Below are 18514 nucleotides of genomic sequence, written 5' to 3'. Positions count from 1 at the left end.
TTGCCTTATCGAGATTACGCGGCGCGCGTGAAATACGCACGCGCAAAGTACGAAAGATGTATCGGCGGACGTGATCGAGTAGCCTGTCAGCGTGCATCGTAATTGCACGCACCGAGATTTCTATTTGTCTCGTCGGACGATCTCTGTGCTCTTGGTCTGTGCCGTAAAATCGTTACACGTACGAGTCGTTCGATTCGACTGCGTTGCAGTTTCGCCGTTGCTGAATTTTCGACAAGACTAGGAAACGACGTTTAGACACTGCTGGAAAAATTCGCACTTCGATCATACTTTTCCGATTAACGGTCGAATTAACCTCTGGATCAACGCTCTGGATAATACAGAAAGGAGGAAAAATTCGTATGCCGTCGGAAAATTTATAACGCGAGAGTTAAAAATATCGGTTTAAAACAATATCGGTAAATCATGGCGGGAAATCGCGCCGAAGTCGGGAATACGGTAATTTCCGGTAGTAACTCAGCGCGGACGCGAAAAGTCATTGAAAATAAACGGAAATTACAGTCCGTACGTTCTCTATCCGTCTGTATGGAAGGTAAGGTCTCGAAAATACAAGCGAACATCGTAGGTTCGCTTGGCTGGTAGCTGAAGTCGCCGGTTTGAAGCCTGAATGGCAGACGTTCGGCCGTATTTTATCCTCTCTTGTTGCTTCTTCAGCTTCACTGCCATTTCCAGCCGGCTCTCTATAACGTTTCGTTATTACGGGCCGGCCACGCTGTCCGTGATTTATCTCGAGGCATACGTTTTCTTCAGAAAGGAAAGATCAAGCGGCGCTACGAGTCTTCCTCGCGAGGATCTCCGTCACGATATAAAGCGGTCTAGTCTTTGCGATCGAGCGGCGCGACGAGACTAAGGACGCGATAAAACCATGAAAATACTTTCGAAAACGTCTCTCAGCGACACCGTTACGTAAGATACGTGTCATACTGTATTCGTCGTTAGGGGGCCGTGTAAAATCGGAGTAGAACGAGCGATCGATGGAACGATCAGCGACGGCGGAAGAGAAGAAAGTCAATCGATATAAGTGGCGCAGCTTTCGAAAGCGAAAGTCCTCGTTGCTCGTAGCTCTTTTATACAGTCGTGTATGTAAGTACGCGTTCAAGCGCGATAAAAACATTGAGCAACCGGATGCCGGATGCCGTAGCCCTGGCCACGAAAATCGGGCGGCCTCTTCTCGGCCTCCTGCCCGAGGCCTTGAAGAGTTTCAAGCGCTCGTACTCGGTTCTATTTTCAAGTGTGCCCATTGCCGGTGCCTCGCGCGAACTCTCCGCTCTCTACCGAACGAATTTTTCGATCTTACGGATTTTCCATCTGAAAAAAGGACCAGTTTTACGAATTATTACCGCGAATAAACTTATTATCGGTATTACCGTTGCTCGCGTTTCTTTCTCACTTCGATGAGTCGTACGAACGGCGCGTTAAGCTTACCATGTAATCACTATTATACGTTAACACGTATATGTGACTTTGATTTTACGATATTTCGCAGCAACATCTATCGGCATTATCGATAATCGCATATATTTTCCTACGATTAACCTAGTTCGTCCGTTGACGAAAGAAAAGACATTCCGAATTGATTATCGATCGATAACGGTTGGTAATCGGCCAATCGCGGCTAGTACGAGAGTAGGACGTTATCGAGGTCGAAAAATACAAGAGTCGAAACGATCGTATCGAGGGTTGACGCGCGAGGTCAAGAGGGATCAAAAGAAACGCTGTGCAAGCATTTAAACACGCGGCGGCTGACATCGGAACAACGAATTAATTAAACAATTAAATTCACCGCGCGATTATAAGGAACAATTAAGGTCGTACATAGAAACGGAAACTGGTGTTCCCTCCGTTGTTCGGTTCAACCATCGTCGGGGTGACGTTTACAAGCTTAACCGGACGGTTACCAGTTTTTAGAATAAGCGTTTTTAGAATGGGGCTTTGTACAAAGAGCCGAGCATCCAACCGATTAAAGTTCGGGATAGAGTTTAATTGGACGACCGGGAGAGGCAGAAGCGTTGCATCCAGCTGCTAATTAAGCAATTATCGTCACAGCCGATGCTACTTCCATTATCGTAGCCGTCGGAAAATCGACCGATATCGTACCGTTTGCTCGAACCGATTCGTCGGGTACGCCGTTGATCGATCGTTGCTTGTATAGTTTCATTTACGTATACGATCTTTTTGCAACGAGGTTAACGGGGTGATCTTTCAAAGGTGATCTTGCTCCGATGATAAAAATCGACGAAACAGTTTGATTCGATGATTTAGTTCTTTCGATGCAAATTTATCGTTGAATTCCATACCGTTTTGTAATATACATAGTATACGCGAGTCGAGTAATTTGTCTTTACTTGGTGATTCAAGGTAGAGTAAAATACGGCAAAGCGAATATATTTAATAATAACGAATTGGTGGAGTTGCGGCGTTGATGGTATTACAAGATAACAAGGTAACAAGTTTTGCTAATCGTTATTACGCCGACCTATTTTCCTATAGAGGCACACGAACGTCTATCGTATCGCATGATAGCTCGAGTGCTTTATTCTAAATACCGGCTACCATACCACGTATATTCGTCGATCGATTTGGTGCAATGGAATTACGAGATTTACGAATTAACCGCCATTAAGAAATTCTACTATCACTGAAACGAAACGAATCGTTATTTCTCGTTTTGTAACATTGAGAAAATTGTATTTGGCATGCCGTGTTTACCGGTGTTTTGCTCTATACCGTGTTGACACACGTGATCTATCAAGTATAACAAGCGATATCAAATTTCAAGACAACCTCGATACGGTTTGTCTTGAAAGCCGATACTATTGGGTTGAGGTAGAAATGAAACGTCGTTTTCTCAAATAAAATTATAGCCACGCGTACTTTCTTCGAATTTCTTCGCCTTGATTTCTCGATTATGCGTGGAAATTACGTATATTTAGCGGAGATAATTTCCGCGTATTTCTCCGTCGATCGATCAACCTTGTTTTCTCAAATTCACAAGAGACAAATTTGAAGTCGGACACACGTGATTGAAAAATAAAAATCTATTATCGATATTTCGAAGATTTAGATGAAACGAAAGTATCGGATTTGATACTATCCGACGGTGGAGGGTGCAGCGGAGCGGTGGATGCGGAGCCTGATAAATTTGGCAACCATTGGATTATCGTAGGTTGTTCGAAGCGAAGTGGAAGACGCGAGAAGGCAAGAAGCTCCTTCCGAACAATATGCCGGATTAAAATGGAAAGTTGCGCGAGATTTCTGCCGTTACAATTGAAAGTGGCCACTTACCGCTTACGGAGCGACTTTCGATGTAATCTCGACGGTGTAGCAGAAGACACGTTTGCAGTTCGCGAAAGTCGAGCGACGTTTATGTCGACGAGACAGGATTGCTACTCGTGTTTACGTGGTTACAGCCACGAAACGAGACGTCCGTCGTAACTGGTTGTATTCCACTGAAAGCAGAAACTTGGTGGCAGGCCGTGGTTGGAAAAGGAATTCTCTTTCATTTCCATAGACCGAGACGAGATAGAAATTTGCAAGGAAATAGATTTATCTTTTTCGTTACTCTATCCGATAAAACGATATCTGATCGATTATTAGATTGCTTCGCGAATGACGCATCTGCGTCCTTTACTGTTACAATTTTAAGCAGAATTCGCCTCTTCTCTAGCGAGGAAATTTTAATGTCGCCGTTATCCATTTCCTTCGATGCAAAGAAAAATACCCGAAATGAAAATTTAGAAATTATCGTCGACCGACCGAGTCAAAAATGGCTACTACGTGTTATTATCGTTCGAAATCAGGAGAAACATCGTAATTCACGTTATAATTACTATATAGACTACGCACGCGTTTATGCAAATGCATGTTTTTACGCAAGGTACACGATTAAGGGGGATTTAGGGATCGTTAATTCGTTAATTCGTTATCAAAGAATCGAACGAATCCCTTCCTCTTTCTCGCGTGAACATTGGAATATTCGAATTTTGCGTATCGTATTGCGTATTTTCTGCATACGCATGTTTATATGTTATCTCGTATATATTTTGCATATTTCGATATATCGTGTCTGCATAAACATCCGCAGACTAATTATTACAATTGCTGTGCGAGCGCACGATATCGCAATCCTATTACCGCGTGAGTGGAGGGCCGAACGATATGAGTCAGTGAATTTCAAGAAGTCGCTTCGTTTCGTCATAATCGTAACACTTTCATCGTTCTATTTATTTATAATTCTCGCGTGTGTAAATAATCGTGCAGCGATTCGCAGATTCGAGCTCGATAATCGAGAAATCGAAAGGATGACGCGGAAACATGGAGAAAAAAGTGTGTGGCGTGTCCGGTGAAACAGTTATTATATCTTGCGTTTCTAATCGAGAAAACGAACGATCATAATTTTTTAGAACGCATAGATTATCTTGGTTTCTTAACGCGATTGCCTAGTTTCTCAAACCTAAACAAATTTTCTCTTTCCCGTAAACGAAATCGTGTAGGTGAATCGATGAGCTTCGAGACGAGTGGAAATTTGTATAGATTTAGCGCGATCTATATAGAGCGTTATAAAGAAATGTTTTCTTCTCTAGAGGAAATTTGAAGTATCGCTAAACCGAGGAAGAACCATTCGGATCGTTCAAAGACGATCGAACAGCTGGACGGTTGTAATATGCACAAGCGACGGAAAAGGACAAAAGAGGATCGGCGAGTCGACGAATCGCTGTTTATCGCGATTAGCTATCCACGCGCGGTAAATATTTTTAGAATGCGGAACAGGGAAACCAGCTGGCCAAGGTCAAAATGGGGAGAGGAGAGGTTGGAACGCGGGCTCGTGGTGCCGCCTCACGACCGATACCTTTTGGAGAACGATCAAGAAACGTCCCCGGCCACGTCGAACGATCGAACGCGGGAACTCACTTTTATTATGTTGGCTATGTCGCCTGGCATGGCCTCGCCTTAATCCCCACCGCTTACACGCTCTTCCGGGGTCTGGCTGACCCCGCTCGTAAAGCGGATTTAATTCACCCTTTGTCCCTGTGGTTTTTGCTACAGTGTTGCGCCTTTTCCTTTCTTTTTTTCTCTTATTTTTCTTAGTCCGCGTGGATGCGATCGGACCTGTTTTCTAGAAAAAGGATCCTTTCCACGGTAGAATTAAACTGAAATTTCTTTCGAAAGCACGATAGAGAAAGTTTCACAAGAATGTACAGCGAATCACCGAGTGACTTAATAAGAACTAGCTTGCCGACACAATTATATTTTTAAATGAAACCGCTACTCTGGCTTACGCAATAAGTTGTTTTCCCTTATTGTTCTGCATACAGCTACTCGATAAAATCACACGCGTATAAACCTGTTATAACGAAGCGGATTAGCGACTCGGAATTTAGCATGTCTCGTAAATATATACTTTTTCGATAGAAAAATATCGTTCTGTTTCGTAAAAACTATAAATTAAAGCAAACATTTACGAGCAAAAGGTACAAGTTGCATCATTCTAGTTACCTCGCTCTATCTTTTCCTATTCCGGTATAAATTTTCCTACCGATCTTTAATTGGAAAGGAAATTATCACAATCCGTCTCGGTTTCCACGGAATTCATCGAGTCGTTGTAAGTGTTTCGTAGTATTTTCTGCTTTGAGCGCAGACGAATCAAAAGACAATGTCGAGTACTGTCCATTTTTTAGATATAGTAGCCATAATCGTTCGTACAACAACGTAGTACAATGTATATAATACGTACAGTACCATAGAAAGAAACAAAGAAATCTTAAAGTAATATAATACTTGGTATAATGTTAGATTATTGACGTAAATCAGTATCTTTTTTACAAAGTCAATCTAGAACTGAAAAATTATTGACATTTCAGCGTTAAATTTGGAATTAGTTGTTTCTATCGCGTATACACTCGAGATATCGACAAGTTGCGATCAATGTATTAACGTTGTACCGTGACGATGTAATTATAATACTTTTGATATAAATTTAAATTTTACCTTGGAAACGTTGAATAGCGATTGGAAAGCGTCAATGCGAAAGATACGTTTACGCAATTTGTATAATCGTTTCTACGTATTAAATGTACTTGAGCAGCGCCGAGTGTTGAAACAGTTATCGCTTGTAATTATTACGATATTATTGTAACTTGAAATTTTATCAAAGTTCTCGGCGATAAAACAAGATGTTTACGCTTCGGATACACCAGCCAGAGAAACAAAACGTATTACGACTAAAACCCGTATGATCAGCAAATTCTAATTCTCTTGGAATATTTTAATTTTCTTTACGTACGACTTAAGCGTGTATAGCGTGCGTGTAAATGTAGCAGTCGAGCAATTTTAGAATGTAATATTTCGAAATGCGAAACGTTCGAATCGTACGGGCAAATTGACGACACGAAGCCAGGTCCGAATTAAGGATGCTCCGAATAAAAGGAAAATGGCGAAGACGAGGGAGCATCGGGGCGAGTCGCGCGTGCAATTTTCCCGCGTGCGCACCAGTACACGCAGGAGGAAAACCCTCGGCCTGCTGGTCTAAATGCAGAGGCCTGTTGTCCGTAAGGAAATTATTTTATTTGAAACGATCGGCCGTAGAATTATATGCGAGTGAAGCGGAGCCAGGTCTAAACGCAGCCAAAACAAAACGAGCAATCGTGGCTCCCGATTTGCGAATTCTCGGTCTCTACGATGATGCTGCCGAGGGAATGAGCGACTTTTACCTCTCATTGTCTTTGGCCGATCGCCAAGAATCTTGGGAATCTTCCGTGGCTCGTGTAAACTCGTCCACCGAGCTCTGCGAATACATTTTCCATGTCAGCAGAGAATCCCGACTTTTCCATCTAGGTAATTGTAAACGTCGCATAGTTACTCGCTGGAAATCGCGTCTGTTGAATCGTAAGGGAATTTTGAGCATTGTTGCGCATTCGCTGTTTATTCTTGTCACGTTACGCTTGAAATTAGAATCTTAATGGAGTTTGGAAATTCCATCGCGTAGAAGCAATTACGGAATGAATTATCGGTCGTAGGAAACGATTCTATGCTTTTCCGAATGAAATAATATTTCCACGATTCTTTGCCGTAGAATTACGATACTGTTCGCTCGAATATCGCGTAAAACGGTCACAGAAACGAAACAAACGTGTTTAATTGGTAAAAGATGTCGCTGGAATGGTGTCTCGGCATTAAAAATTTGTACTTTTTAAGCCATCGTCCATTTGTTTAAATATTCCATTCTCTTACTTCGAGAATCTTCTCCTTGCTTGCCATATCCTCTTGCGTACACGTTTATTTAGCTGTTCGTTTACCTACTTCTCCGATATTGTCAATTTCATCTACCCATTCCGTTCATTCATCTACCGGTATCTACATATTTAAGGTTTTATCTATTTATTTGCTTAACAGTTGGCTGCGTGTTTTAAAGGAAAGTACCTGCGCATAGAAATTATAAACACCACATGTTGCACGCATGTACGAAAATACGCATTTTACTATTTTATTCAAAGATATTCCGTTGGTAGCATTTTGCCTCGTAAAAGATAAGTTTTATGATTTTGAAATCGATCGTAAAATATGGAAAACACTGTTAATACGTAGCCAACAAACGCTAGTCGTTAAAAAAACACGGCAATTTTTAATACCGAAACAGGTTTTAGGAAATATTATGCTAGAAAGTGCGTCGCTTGTAAATTTGAGTATAGATATATTTAGAACGATTCGTCCTTCGAGATCAATTTTAAAGATTAATCATTTCAATTATTGGAAGAGTTTGTGACCGTGGCGTGTCAAACTATGCAAATCATGTATATCGAACGTTTAATTTCGGATTACGACTTTTTCGAAATATCGGATGCACTTGAATAAATAATTTCTTGGCTTCCTTTCTTAAAGAAAGAACGTCTGCCTTTCGTTGGTACAAAATTTCCCAATATTCGTAATAATAATAAATAACACGTCCTTGTTCAATTTTCATTTGTAGATTCTATTCTTCTATAAGTTGTATTTCATTGGATTAATCGATCTCGTATTTTCAGAATGAGATTACGCGTGTCTACTCGTTCGCTACAAGTACAATAGAAATTTCGCTTCGATACGCTGTCAATGTCGGTAAGTGGTTCTTCGGTGATTTGCATGTTTCGAAGGTAGACATTTTAGTGACGAAATAATAGGATGAGAAACATATTTGAAGCGTGTGAAGAGAATTTCGTTAGTGTTGAAATCACCGAACTACAGCCTTGAAGATCAGCCTTGTATAAAATTAGACGAAAATATTTTACAAATTACTTTGGCACAAAGTGATCGCTAAATATGTATAATTCATTTTGCGAATCGTCCTTATCGATCAGATAATAGGTTTATAAATTGAAAAATATACATAAAATTAAGGTTCGTTGCTAGTTTCTGGCCGATTGTGTATAAAAATTAACGAAACACAGAACCTGATTGTTACCTTATAAAACTTTTTAAAGTTAACTTTACGATCCTAATGTGGAATTTAATAAAGAGAATCCTAATATTCGGTATCGTTAAGAAACCTGCTTCGCGCATCAGCCCCGCAGCCAGTCGTTTCAGTTTATTAACCATTCGGTAACAAGTCAAACCGGCAACGAGAAAGTCCATATTCGAACGGGCGATCATCGATTCAAAATGGAAAATGGAAAAATGTTTCCAGCTGATTCGCGACGAATGAAGGATCGACGGAGCGTCGAGACTCGATGCAATTGGGAAACGAGTGCACGGACGTCGAGAGTCGTTCGGTTCCAATTTCGAAATGGTTCGACGCCGCGTGTCGTCCCGTAGCATTGCACGCAGCCACGTACATCATTATCGAATTACCAGGTGTTTTGCGGCGCAGTTTCGTAATCGGGCCGTTCCGTTGCGCTGAATATTAAGCCGGTATTACGCGAGAATTGTCGCACGCGCTCTGTCCGTGTCTCACTTATGACTCTTCGTGGTTAAGCACGTGCGCCCCGAGTCTCCGAATTTTTTATTGTTAAAACGTTGCTCGTCTATCGATAGCCTTATCATCGGTAGGTTCACGCGGAAGCTTACGCGAGAAGATCCAGAGTATCGTTCTCCAAAGTTTCAACTCGACAACTACCCATCGATCAAATTTTCTCCTATCGTTAAATATTAACTGCATTAAAGAAGAAGAAATTTTCTATACATCGCGCGTCTTCCACTCTGATGAGTCACGTGTATTTCCAAATCACGCTTCGAAGGTCCGTACGTTCAGGTATCTCGCGTCACTTTCGTCGAATAGTAGTGCCCTTTTCGACAAATACGTACTATATAAGTGATGTTTTTTAACCGGCTCGATAAAAAAAGAAATGAACTTTCTACTATGTCTAGGTAGGTGACGAACTTTCACAAATATCTCCTTACGGAATTGTCCCGGCCGTGAATCATGGTGCACAATGTTGAAGGATCCGTTCTGTTCAACGAAGAGTGGTCCCTGAATGTGAAAGAGGAAATTGGTCTGCCGAAATCTCTCGGAAATCTGTACGTTAGGATATCGAACGAAATATCGTTTAATTCGCGCTTTTAAATGCTTCAGACGCGGATGAATGGAAAAAAAGAAAATAAAAAAAATAAAAATTCGTTGGAAGTTTAACATTTAGCATCTAGTACGATATTCGTACAAGTTGTTTTCACGATTGATCCCCGATTTCGTCAAGGAACATTCGTAAATGGTAAGGATGTTACTTAATTTTCTTTAGCGACTTCTCAGCGAGCATCGTAAAGTGAGTTTAATATTCAGCACGCCAAGCGACAAGTTACAAAACACGTTACGATATCCCTGCCAAGACGATAACATAATCTTTGCACAACGCTCGAGAAACTCTCGTTGCGCATGTAAACGTCGTAGAATATCGTTTGTTGATTTTATTCGGTAAAATAGAAATTCGAGTAAATATCAGGATTAAAACATCGTGTTTGGCTGACCGATAGATCATACTCGTCGAATGCCTCGTTTCGCTTAATTCATAGCTTACCGAAGACGAGACGACGACGATTCGTAAACTATGAACATCAGTAACGATTCGAAACTTTTCCAAGCATAGAAACTCGGTTTGCTCTTTTTTATCGAGAGTACAAATTGATAGCGCGATACCGAAGAACTTGGCACGAACTTTGTTTCCCTTTATCGCAGGTCGTTCGAATTTCCTTCGAACGAGAAAGTAACGACGAACGCGTAAACATTGACGCACGTACGTTGATTAGCGTCGAACACAATCGTGTCGCCGTTATGTCACACGCGCGGCTTAATACGACGAGCACTGTTTACAAGAAGCGTACTTCGTTCCGTTTTCACTTCTATTCCACCGTTCGGGACGGATGGCACGAGGTTGGCTACTTTCGACTAGTTTCGAGGTTTCACTTCTTCAAACACCGTCCAACGTTTATCGGTGGCTACGAGAGAATTATAGTTGTTGAAAACCTGAGACGAGAGAAGAGTAGCCTTTTTATTTATCGCTGGTTATAGTTTTTCCTTGCTATACCGCTTCGTTAGCACAGTTCTAGATCGAATTGTAAGTTATTATCGAATTTCTTTAAAAAGAAAGCAGAATCTATAATCGTATAGTTGAATATTTTATTTTTAACCAACTAATCAGGATCCATTGGCTTGTCATTTTATTCCATTATCGAGTAATACATATTTACGAGCTTCGGACTGAATTTTACGTAATGAATTTTGTCGTAATTGCGAGTTTTGTATAAAATTACGATAATTAAAAGTATCCGATGATATTGCGAAACTGTTTGAATGAAATTTTCGCTAACGACTCTGTTTTACTTTCACCGAGTCAAACTCGTTTTCCAACATCCTTTTCCCATAACATATTCATTTCCATCGCCAACGTAACGTAACTTTTGCTTCTCGATATTCAAGCTTACTTCAGTTTATCGAACGTAGTATATGTATATCGTTCGTACGATCGTTTTCATCGCTTCGATTACTTCGATTTAAAGAATACGTCGGCGATTATGAAATTGAATCTAAAATCAAGTTTAATTACGACAAGTTTTTCAATCGATGGGAAACTTTACAGATCACGCGAACGGGTTTAATGAGATTCCTATGAAATGAAAGATTAAATGGTAATTAACTTTAATCTGTTAGAAACAACAGGTCGCTCGCTTGCTAATTACAGTTATAATTAATTTACTAACATAGCCGACAAAAGCTCTTACTTCAACTTCAGCAATATTCGTTGAAATTTATTAGCATCTCAAGAAACTGTGTTCTAATGCTCGTTGTATTTCTGTACACATATCAGAAGCGATTTTCTCTCATATTTTAATCTCACCTGTAATATTATTTTCTAGCGCCATGTCGATAGTTATCGCTAATAAGTAATGTGGCGCACGTTTTGTTCACCTTATTAGGCTGAATTTCCATCGCGTTTCACTTTCTTCGCCATACATAATCACGATACTATATCGATAGGCTGCCTTCGGAGGCGGATAAAGTACGCACATACATATAAAACGAACCGACGCACGAGACTTCAATAAGCAACCAGAACCTGTCTATCGGCTCTAACGATTGTTTGCCAATCGACTTCCGTGTAATCGGTCGGTTAGTTGTTACGCATGCCTTGGGCCACCTAACGATTACCAACATTCTTGCTTTCTCTCGTTCCTCGTATCATTTTTTACACACCAGATACCATTATTCTGGCGGCAATCGATTATAAATTAATAAGCGTTCGATATTTCGAACAACATGTTCATTTTTCCACCAGTTGTTTCAGCGTCTGACAATGTCCTAATTTCTCGCAAACGTGATAACAAAAGGGCTATAATATTCGACGTTCACAAACATTTCGAATAAAAGGCTTCAAAAGATTCGATAAATATTTTGCGAGCTATATCGCTATCGAGTAGTGGCATCTAAAATTTTCAAACAACACACGTTTCGGTATTTCCAACCGCTGATAATTTCAATTCAAATTTCCCTCCTTATCGACCTATCCGTTATCGTATCACGTTCGCTTCTGTAGGAAATTTAAAAGGGGCAGCAGGTTACGGATTTTTTAAATTTCGCGCCATCAGGACATTGGCTCGCTAGTAAAATCTTTACAACGTTCTGTACGTTTATTAAGCACAAATATAACGTTCTTGCAACGTTGTTCTAAACGAATATCAAAATATCGGTTGCAGCGTTCGTTATTTCATCAATTATCCGGTGTAATAAACTTCGAATCAATAGCGACGCTTACGCCATTCGTTCGACTATCTTCGTAAATTCTTCGGAGATCGCCGAACCAGTTCGGGCGAGGACGATGCTGAAAACATCGAGCCTGAGGAACGTTGTAAACAGACGCGATTAACCTCGATGAAAACGTACGGTCGCTGGTACAACCGTAGGCAAGGCCATTTTTTCAGTGAATCAGACAGTTCTAGTACAGACAACAACGAACCTGCTCTACCGCTATGGCGTTCCTCGCGAGAATCGTTAAGTGCGAGGTACGTTTAGCATTTATAATATTTTCGTTCGACTTTTACACCTTATTACCGACGTATCTTATTAGAAGGTTTTAGTTCGATATATTTCACGTTATAAAAACGAATAAACGTTTGCTACAATTTTCGATTCGATGTTAAAAAGCGACACGCAATGCGGATAAACATATTCTGCGTTTAAATTTTATTTGGTTTATGTTACGATGATTTGCATCGATACATTTATATGATTTTATATTATACGATCGTACATATCTGTGTATGATTGTATGGAAATTTCTTCAGACGTAAGGTTAGAAACAAAGTATTTGAAATAGTTGAATGGTTTGAGCAATTTTTTTATAAGATTTCGATTGAATTTTAAAGCGAATATTAAGTTATATCTTGTTAAATTGTTTCAGGAGAAAACAAAATTTTATTCTCAGGATGTAGCGACGTGGAAAATTGTAAACTTATTTAACTAAGTTTATGTCTATCTGTATTACGTTCGATTCTTCTTATATATTATAAAACGATTAAATGATAAAAATGATAAATATTAAGACGTTAAGTATGTGTATATATTTAACACGTTTCCATTAGTATAATTCAAATATTAATGAAATACCCCAGAATATTCGGTTAGATGAATTTCGAACTATAGTGGAATTTTCTTCTCGCGATAATGCCGCGTGTTATCAACAAACATATTATCGCTGTAAATATTCAACTGTACATACGTCGTTTGTATAGTAAAAGTACCATAATTCATCGCGATATATCCATTCCTATCGTGAATCACACATACTCTACATGGTCTTGTATTATTTCTGTAAACAGTGATCATGTTACGTTATTATCCATACTATGTACTGTTATTCGTAGATGTAATCGGTATATGCGTTGCCTCGTCATTAAATAATATCAATGTTTCCTTACACAAAACGTAACGTAAAATACAAATTTTTTATTTATAAGTTTAACGCTTGATTAAGTATAAACTGTACGTACATACTTTACTTGTAATATATGAAATATGTACAGGATGGTCTACGCAAGTAAACGTTCCAATGACTGCCATATTCGTAGAGAATGGTATATTATTTAGAAACGTAACTACCTCGATTTAAAGTCGTCTCTTCGATCAAAAATTATCTCGATTAAAAATTTTGTCGAAATACTCGCATCGTTCTGTAATAAATCGTTCTTACGCAAAGTTGGTGTCGTTGAAAAGGGATTACGCTTCAATTGACTTGGATTACGAAGCTAGAATCACCGGGGCTAATAACGCTAGTCAAGAACGATACAACTGTCGATCTAGTGTAATAGAGTTTGCATACTTTACGTAACTGGGAACGAATCGATCTGTCTGTGAGAAGAGTATCGTGTCAAAGCGATTCTTATCGCGTGTGGAGCAAACAATTGCTCCCGATGGATTTCGTTTCTTATCGAGGTCATGCTCGCTCGGAGAAGCAGGCCAATTGGATGAATTTATTCCGATGCTGTATTTAAGCTTTTTCGAGCAAGAAACATACGGGTCTCCGTGGAAGTGATACGTTTGCACGTTATCTGACAGATAGAATTGGACTATCGATCAAGGACTCGAGATTACTTTACAGTGAACTAACGTTGATTCGTTCGTTCGAATAGGGTTCGTACGAAATACAAGTACAGGCTACGCGAAAAGTATTAGAGCGTTTTATAACTTTTGTCGTTTTTTCATCAAAAGATCATCAAAATATCAACTGATATGAAATTACAGGAATGTATTCTCCTTTGCTTTCTTTCTATCGTTCCTTTCTATTTCTACGTGACGAAGAGTGGCAAAAGTTTTGAAATTTATCATATCTATACGTTTAAAAATTTTTCAAAAAAAAAAAAAAAGAAAAAAAACGGATGAAATTATTTTCTTATTTTATCATTCTTTTCCGCGGAAACATTGAACGTTAAGTCATCGTATTTCTAGTATTCTAAATACTTTAGTTTAATATTTATCATTTCCTTTACTTTATTTAACTGCTGCATTATAATCTTAAACAATTGTAATTGTAAATGATATGAGAAGCAAAGGTCATGAATTTAAATACTTTACAATTGAAAATCATTTTCGAAAATTCCAATACCTTATTATAATACTTAATTTCTGTAGCGAAACGTCTTTAGAAACATATGTGCACTTATTGTCGTAGAATTGTCGACACAAGGGTCGTTTAACATTAACCGAATGATCTTTTAGGCGCAATTTGTCGCAAGGACTTACAGCAGTAGCGTACCAACGGTTAAGATGTACATTGATGGCCAATTCGTAGGTAATTATTTTATAGTATTAAAAATTTATGTACCGATTTCCACGAATGTTGTATCTCAGTTGTTTCAAATTTTTCAGAGTTATACGAAAGAAAAAGTTCTTAGTCTAAGAGGGTACGGATTATAAAAAAAAACGCAAGAGTATCGAATCCCGATTGAATAGACGTTTTCAGATTACAAGTTCAATAGGAAATAACGTTACTTAGCCGTATTTAATGCATCCGTTGAAGCACTAAAACGCGTGTTTACTTGGTTGAATTGGTTCATTCATGATTCGATTGCCAGAAAGTAAGACAGCTAAGACTGGTATTATCGAGATCGAGACGTGCAATCTTGATGAAACAGATACTTGATCTTCGAAGCGCTCTTGAACCTATTTTTTCGTACGATACAGCTCGTTATGAATATTTAAAGCGTGCTCTTAAAGGCATTTAATCGAAGCTCGTGGTCCATGAATACTGTTGGAGCACTCGTTGAAACTCTACAGAAAAGGCGCTATATTCCGAGGCGAATTCGATTCTAAGAATTGCTTTAACGAGGAACGTTTACGAATGACATAAATAGCACCGATTATAAAGAAGGCATCAAAGTTAAATGGAATAATTATGCTTCGAGTAAAAGTGGCATGGGAAAAGTTCCAAAAAAAAAAAAAAAACGCGTCACGTCTATCTCAGAAGCGGTGCATATTTTTCTTTTCGTAAAATTTCTCAACGTGCTACACTTGGAAAAATCTAAAATTAAACGTCGAAAAATCGATATTAGTTTGCTCGAACGAGTCGTAAGGAGGTTTCGATCTGTTTCAGAATCGAAGGCCACAGAGTTCACCGACGTTCATGATCCAGCAACGAACGAGCTGTTATGTCGCACGCCAAAGTGCACGAAAGAGGAAATGGAGACAGCCGTGAAAAGTGCGAAGGAAGCGTATGAGAAATGGAAAAATACCAGTGTATTAACTAGACAAACGCTGATGCTTAAATATCAAACTCTCATACGCGAACATACGGTAAGTTTATTCGTATTTCAACTATATTTCGTAGGCGCGAACAAATGGGCTGACCAAGATCCTATAATTTATTACAAATCAGAATTTAATTTAATATTTTTTCATATTTATACGAGAAATATTTATACGAAGAATGGTATTTATAATAGATGTATCGATATCTTCCCTAGAAAGAAATCGCAGAGAACATGGTAAAGGAAAATGGGAAAACAATGGCTGACGCTGAAGGCGACGTTCTTCGAGGACTACGTGAGTTTTCTTGAAAAAAACGTATTATATCATAGTCCTGGCAAATATTTCTATCTACCTGGATAGCGAAGATATTTGAGAGTCATCGATCTTTTACGAAACTGGCTACTCGCGTATACGCGAACAATGTAAATTCGTTCTGAAATTTTCGATCAATACGCATACACGCATACGCGGACGGTGCAACCTATCGTAACTACATTCCGTGTGTCCTGCCCGCCCCATAAACGTAATCGCATCGTGGTACAAGCGACAGATCATACGCCTGGTGTTGATTTATGTTACAGAGGTTGTCGACGCGTGTACCGCAATTCCTTGCCTGCAAATGGGCGAGAGCACGCCAAACATCGCCACAGATATGGACATAATTTCCTACAAAGTTCCCCTTGGCGTAACTGCTTCCATCTGTCCGTTCAATTTCCCCGCGATGATACCTCTTTGGTCGTTTCCGGTCTCGGTAGCCTGTGGAAACGCCACGATTCTCAAACCGTCCGAGCGTGTACCAGGAGCTTCGATGATCCTGGCCGATCTATTCACCAGAGCCGGTGCTCCACCAGGATTGTTGAACGTTATCCACGGTCAACACGCCGCTGTCGATTTCATCTGCGAGCATCCTGATATCAAGGCAGTTTCTTTCGTCGGTTCTGATCAAGCGGTACGTTGCTATCGATCGTTGCTTTGCGAGCGTTCGTTGTAGCGGGATAACGTTCCTTCTATGTAAAATTGTCGATTCTATAAGCCATCGATGATATCAAATCGTAATAACTGACAACCATATTATTCCATTCATTTTGCAAGTGAATCGAAATTAATCTATTCCTCTTCCTCTCTCGTTTATATCGTTATTTTCTTTCATTAAGAAGAACGATACCGAACGAACGATCCCGACAAATCGACGTGTCTAATTTCTAAGAAACCGTTTGAGACTAAAACATGCGTGTACGATAAGTATGTCTGATTTTACAGGGTAAATACATTTACAGACAGAGCAGCGCGCATGGAAAACGCGTGCAGTGCAACATGGGTGCGAAGAATCATTGCGTGGTACTGCCAGATGCGAATAAGAACAAAACCCTTTCTCAAATCGTGGGTGCTGCTTTCGGGGCTGCCGGCCAACGATGCATGGCGCTTTCCGTGGCGATATTCGTGGGTAAATCGAAGGATTGGGTGACAGAATTGGTGGAAGCCGCAAAGAAATTAAAGGTGAATGCGGGACACGTACCTGGAACCGATCTCGGACCCGTTATATCTCCGCGATCTAAGAAGAGGATATGCGATCTGATCGAGACAGGGGTGAAAGATGGTGCCACGTTGGCTCTCGACGGCAGAGGTCTCGTTGTCAGTGGTTTCGAAAAGGGAAATTTCGTTGGACCAACCGTATTGACAAACGTGAAGGTGGTACACCTATGATATATAATCGTGTTATGAAAACGCGAATGACAATCGATGCCTTCGACGATGATGCAGGAAATTACCGTAAGGTTGACATCGATCGATGTAGAAAGAGAGAAATAAACTTTTCTTAAAAGGCTATCGATTTCGATTGTCACGTTTCATACGGTAATTTAAAATTGCGTATAATTTAGATCGCGATAGCTTCTGCGTAATTCCTGTGCATCATTGATCGCAGCGCTTTAAGTGTTTTGATTTATGTTAAATCGCGTAATACGTTTCAGACCTCGATGCAATGTTACACAGAGGAAATCTTTGGGCCCGTTCTTTCGTGCATCTTCGCTGATACTTTGGACGAAGCTATCGACATTATTAACAAATGTCCCTACGGAAATGGAACTGCTGTGTTCACGTCAAACGGTGCAACGGCTAGAGCATTTGTAAATAGAATAGAGGCTGGTCAGGTTGGCGTAAACGTTCCTATTCCAGTGCCACTGCCCATGTTTAGTTTCACCGGAAATAAAGGATCTTTCTTAGGCGACAATCATTTTTACGGGAAGCACGTAAGTAACGTTGCACGAACTATCGTACTTTTTCTATAAATTTCGAAAATATTTTTCGAATGCAGACGTCATATTTTTCTAGGGTATAAATTTCCACACGCAAGTAAAAACGATAACGCAACTGTGGAGATCCGGAGACGCTGGTGATATCGCTTCCTCGACGGCTATGCCAACCATGCAATAAAATAAATGTTCCTTGAATTACAGTGATACAAAGCGTTACAGTTGGAAATCTTTCCGTATACTCCATACGGAATTTTATATACCGACGGAATTTCTTTTTTTAAAAAAAGACGAGTTTCTAATACTAGATGGTTTCCGATACTATCGTAACGAACAATGTCTTCCATTAGTCCGAAATAACTTACTGTCGGATAAGTCGAAAGAAATACGTTTCCTATTGTGTTTACTATGTTTGTTTATATTTTGTAACAAAATAATAAAATACCAGCGGTGAAATTTTGTGTTCTATATTCTTTAGAAGAACATGTACGTTTATAAAATAACGTAAATTTTTGTACTATTTTTTTAATAATCTCCCGCT

At 39.6% G+C, this 18514-nt stretch overlaps 1 protein-coding gene and 1 long non-coding RNA gene across 3 annotated transcripts; one reads left to right on the top strand and one right to left on the bottom strand.

Moving 5' to 3' along the window:
• Positions 1–10578: 10578 nt before the first annotated feature.
• LOC139991514 (uncharacterized) lies at positions 10579–11702 on the bottom strand. The gene is made up of 2 exons (XR_011800866.1): positions 11319–11702; positions 10579–11007 (listed from the first exon to the last, which is right to left on the bottom strand). It is a non-coding gene; the product is annotated as an uncharacterized lncRNA (long non-coding RNA).
• A 620-nt stretch (positions 11703–12322) lies between these two features.
• Positions 12323–18429, top strand: LOC139991510 (probable methylmalonate-semialdehyde/malonate-semialdehyde dehydrogenase [acylating], mitochondrial). 2 transcript variants are annotated; one of them, XM_072011651.1, is made up of 8 exons: positions 12323–12480; positions 14693–14765; positions 15567–15766; positions 15937–16015; positions 16303–16670; positions 16982–17410; positions 17692–17970; positions 18053–18429. In XM_072011651.1, the coding sequence occupies exons 1-8, from the start codon at positions 12448–12450 to the stop codon at positions 18152–18154; spliced, it is 1563 nt and encodes a 520-aa protein (XP_071867752.1). In that variant the 5' UTR covers positions 12323–12447; the 3' UTR covers positions 18155–18429. The 2 variants fall into 2 exon arrangements, with proteins under 2 accessions (XP_071867752.1, XP_071867753.1); XM_072011652.1 differs by lacking the exon at positions 14693–14765 and having other exon boundaries at positions 12324–12480.
• Positions 18430–18514: the final 85 nt, after the last annotated feature.

The sequence above is a fragment of the Bombus fervidus genome, chromosome 10 (assembly GCF_041682495.2).
Source record: "Bombus fervidus isolate BK054 chromosome 10, iyBomFerv1, whole genome shotgun sequence".
Classification (NCBI taxonomy): Eukaryota; Metazoa; Arthropoda; class Insecta; order Hymenoptera; family Apidae; genus Bombus; species Bombus fervidus.
Note: the sequence above shows the minus strand (reverse complement) of the source record. Positions and strands in the feature narration are given on the sequence as shown.

Bases quoted from the DNA above. Each gene is read 5' to 3' on its own strand.
- LOC139991510 (XM_072011651.1), top strand. From the start codon at position 12,448: ATGGCGTTCCTCGCGAGAATCGTTAAGTGCGAG. The intron at 12,481-14,692 runs GTACGTTTAGCA...ATGATCTTTTAG, and splicing joins CGAGAATCGTTAAGTGCGAG to GCGCAATTTGTCGCAAGGAC. The intron at 14,766-15,566 runs GTAATTATTTTA...GATCTGTTTCAG, and splicing joins CATTGATGGCCAATTCGTAG to AATCGAAGGCCACAGAGTTC.